The 3,135-nt window shown below is 38.1% G+C and overlaps 1 protein-coding gene across 1 annotated transcript in view; it reads left to right on the top strand.

Moving 5' to 3' along the window:
• Window positions 1-50: 50 nt before the first annotated feature.
• LOC106013033 overlaps window positions 51-3,135 on the top strand; it is a gene marked incomplete in the record, with an annotated part of 7,821 nt that continues 4,736 nt past the window's right edge. Inside the window, 2 exon segments of the mRNA XM_035972253.1 lie at window positions 51-77; window positions 2,015-2,147. Of these exon segments, the coding sequence (XP_035828146.1) occupies window positions 51-77; window positions 2,015-2,147 (160 nt within the window).

Below are 3,135 nucleotides of genomic sequence, written 5' to 3' on the forward strand. Positions count from 1 at the left end.
AACAATTGATCTTCCTTTGCATGTCTACAATATTATCTGAAAATAAGCACATGTCATCTGCGTACATTAAATTGCGGGTTTGTTCATCATTGAGAGAGAGAGAGAGGAGAGAGAGAGAGAGAGAGAGAGAGAGAGAGAGAGAGAGAGGGGGGGTGAGAAAGAATGAGAGAGAAAAGGAGAGAAAATATTGGGAACAATGTACGTACGGTATATACATATACTCACATAGAGAGAAGAGGAGAGAAAGAGAGAAAGCGAGCATGAAAGACAAAAAGAGACAGAAAAGGAGAGACAAACGACTGAGGGAGAGATGGAGAGAGATAGAGAAAAAGAGAGAGAGAGAGAGAGAGAGAGAGAGAGAGAGAGAGAGAGAGAGAGAGAAACGAAGAAAGAAAGAAGAAAGAAAGAAAGAAAGAAAGAAAGAAAGAGAGAGAAAGAGAGAGAGAGAGAGAGAGAGAGAGAGAGAGAGAGAGAGAGAGAGAGAGAGAGAGAGCTAATTATTCCATTTTTTCCATTCTTTGCTATAGACCTACAGTTGACATTAAAGAGAGACCATGGGCGGTGCGCTATATCTCGCGTTCTTCTCTCTTTTGGGTAAGTCAGTAACTTTTTTTGTGGTAAAATGCTCAGAGCTTAATTTCTGTAATTGGGTTTAATGGCTATATAAATGTCATGGTATAGTAATAATAAGCTAATAATATAATAATACATGATGATGATGATGATGATGATGATGATGATGATGATGATGATGATAATCATAATCATAAGCATAATCATAATCATCATCATATTATTATTATTATTATTATTATTATTATTATTATTATTATTATTATTATTATTATTATTATTATTATTATTATTATTTTAATTATTAATTTTTTAAATTATTATTATTTTATCATTATTATGTTTATTGTTGTAATTATCATCATTATCCTTAATATTATCCTCTTTCATATTATTATTACTGTTAATACAGTTAAACCTGCGCTAACGGTCACCTGTATGAAGCAATCACACGAGCATACGACCACTCCTCATTTCCCGCTTCCTCATGTGTTACAATAGCCCAAGCATAAAGACATCGTGTATGGCGCCCACCTATTTCAGACAATTATTACATTCCACCTTGACAGCAGGTGACCGTCTTAGTCAATATATTCTGACCGTATTCTCAAAACCCTCTTTCCACGAGGCGTCGGTGGCTTTAGCAGTTAGGCTATCGAACCTGTAATCGTTAGATCGCGGATTCATGTGTTCGAGCGTCATCTCGGTCCGGTCTTGTGCCCTTGAGAAAGGCTCTTTACACGAATTTCCCTCTTTGGCTCGGTCCTTTCGGAGATAGTCGTTAAACTTTGGAAGTCCCGCCTCTTAAGTAACCTGATAGTGTTGATAAAAACTTTAAACCTATACCATTTCACCATTTCACCATTTCACCATTTCACCAATTGTTTCACGACGTGATGGAATCTGGCACTCGTCATTTTTTTGGGGCAAATGGGATTATTGGTATCATCTTAAAGCCTGTTCGTTTGCCTTGCTTTTGGTTTTAAAAAAATATCCGTCTATATTGAATAGAAGTCTAGATATTCGCAACTGGAGGAGGGGAGGGGTGCCTTTTTTCAGAGGTAAAAATAATGAGGAAATGGCCGCCAAATTTTGGTAGCTTCCATAGCTTGAAAGTCCTTGGACAATGAAAAATTACATGTTTTGTGCCTTTAATCTTTTTTTTCAGTAAAATTTACTCAAGAATGTGTTTTTAAATAGACATAAAAGGTGTTTAGCCCCCCCCCCCCCTCCCCAAAAAAAAATGAAAGTGAGAAAAAACAATTACCCAACGGCTAGAAAAATGATGGTTTCTCCAATTTCATTATTTATTTGACGAGCACCTGGCTTCATAACAATGCCTCACATAATTTTTCTCCACCATCCCCCCCCCCCCAACCACCCACCAGCCAGCGTGTCTGTAGTGTCCAGTGGGCACGTGGACGTTCTGTCCCTTCTGAAGCCAAACGTCGACCCGCCCTTCTGTCCAGGCCGATGTAAGACGTCTGACCTCAACGCCTGTCTGCTCAACGGACACAAGTGTTCCAGGCAGCAGTACTGTCACGTGACCAAAGACGTTTATGGAGACGTCTTCGGTGGGTTGTTTATTGTCTGGGAGTTGAGGCATAAGTGAATAAATGAATGAATGAATAAATGAATGAGAGGGTGAATGAATGAATGAATGAATGAATGAATGAATGAATGAATGAAGGAATGAATGAATGGATGATTGGATGAATGAATGAATGAATGAATGAAAGAATGAATGAACGAATGAAGGAATGAATGAATGGGCTTTATTTTGCTGTATGAATTCAGAAAAAATTTTGTTCTCAAACGCATAGAAAGATACTGTTTGAAATAGAGCAACATGGTTGGTTTTTAAGAAGTTGCAAATGTTTGTGTTGACCTCAATTTCCGTTGACATTTTATTAAAGTTATGTTTTTCAACACATTCGTTGATTTACTTCATACTGATAAATAAGACGTTCTCCTTGTTGGACTTTTTTTTCTTCTAAATTATGTTGAAATTAGTCGAAAGATTGCCGAGCTATTGCCCTTATAGTGAGTCTTTCTTTATTTCTAGACGTCCGGTACATTTCAAAACACAAGCACCCCCCCCCCCCTCCCCTACCGCAATCCCAAAATCCCCTATGAAGAATTCTAGACCAAACACAGAAACGTTTTATATAAAAACCCCCCACATATTATTTTTTATTGGCGGACATTATTTTTTTTAATTCATTTAACACCACTTCCTAACTACCCAACTTTGTGTGCCGTCGGGTTTATCGATAAAGAAGTTTGTTGACGCCTCCCACCCCTCCCCCCCCCCCCCCCCCACCCCCCCCCGCGGATGATAAAATGTTCGTTAATAAACTTACTGAAAACTGCTTCCTGTTGTAAAAATATCAAAATTATCAAAATTACTCGCGGGTGATTGTTTTTCTTGATGGATTTTTTCTGAACCGCTAAAAGATGAATATTTTACCAAGATTGCATCATCGCGTGTGTTATTTTCTTTTCACAAAGAGGACAGACAACTGTCAGTTTTAACTGATCCAGTAACTTACCCCCCCCCCC

The sequence above is a fragment of the Aplysia californica genome, unplaced genomic scaffold, assembly GCF_000002075.1.
Source record: "Aplysia californica isolate F4 #8 unplaced genomic scaffold, AplCal3.0 scaffold00626, whole genome shotgun sequence".
Taxonomy (NCBI): Eukaryota; Metazoa; Mollusca; class Gastropoda; order Aplysiida; family Aplysiidae; genus Aplysia; species Aplysia californica.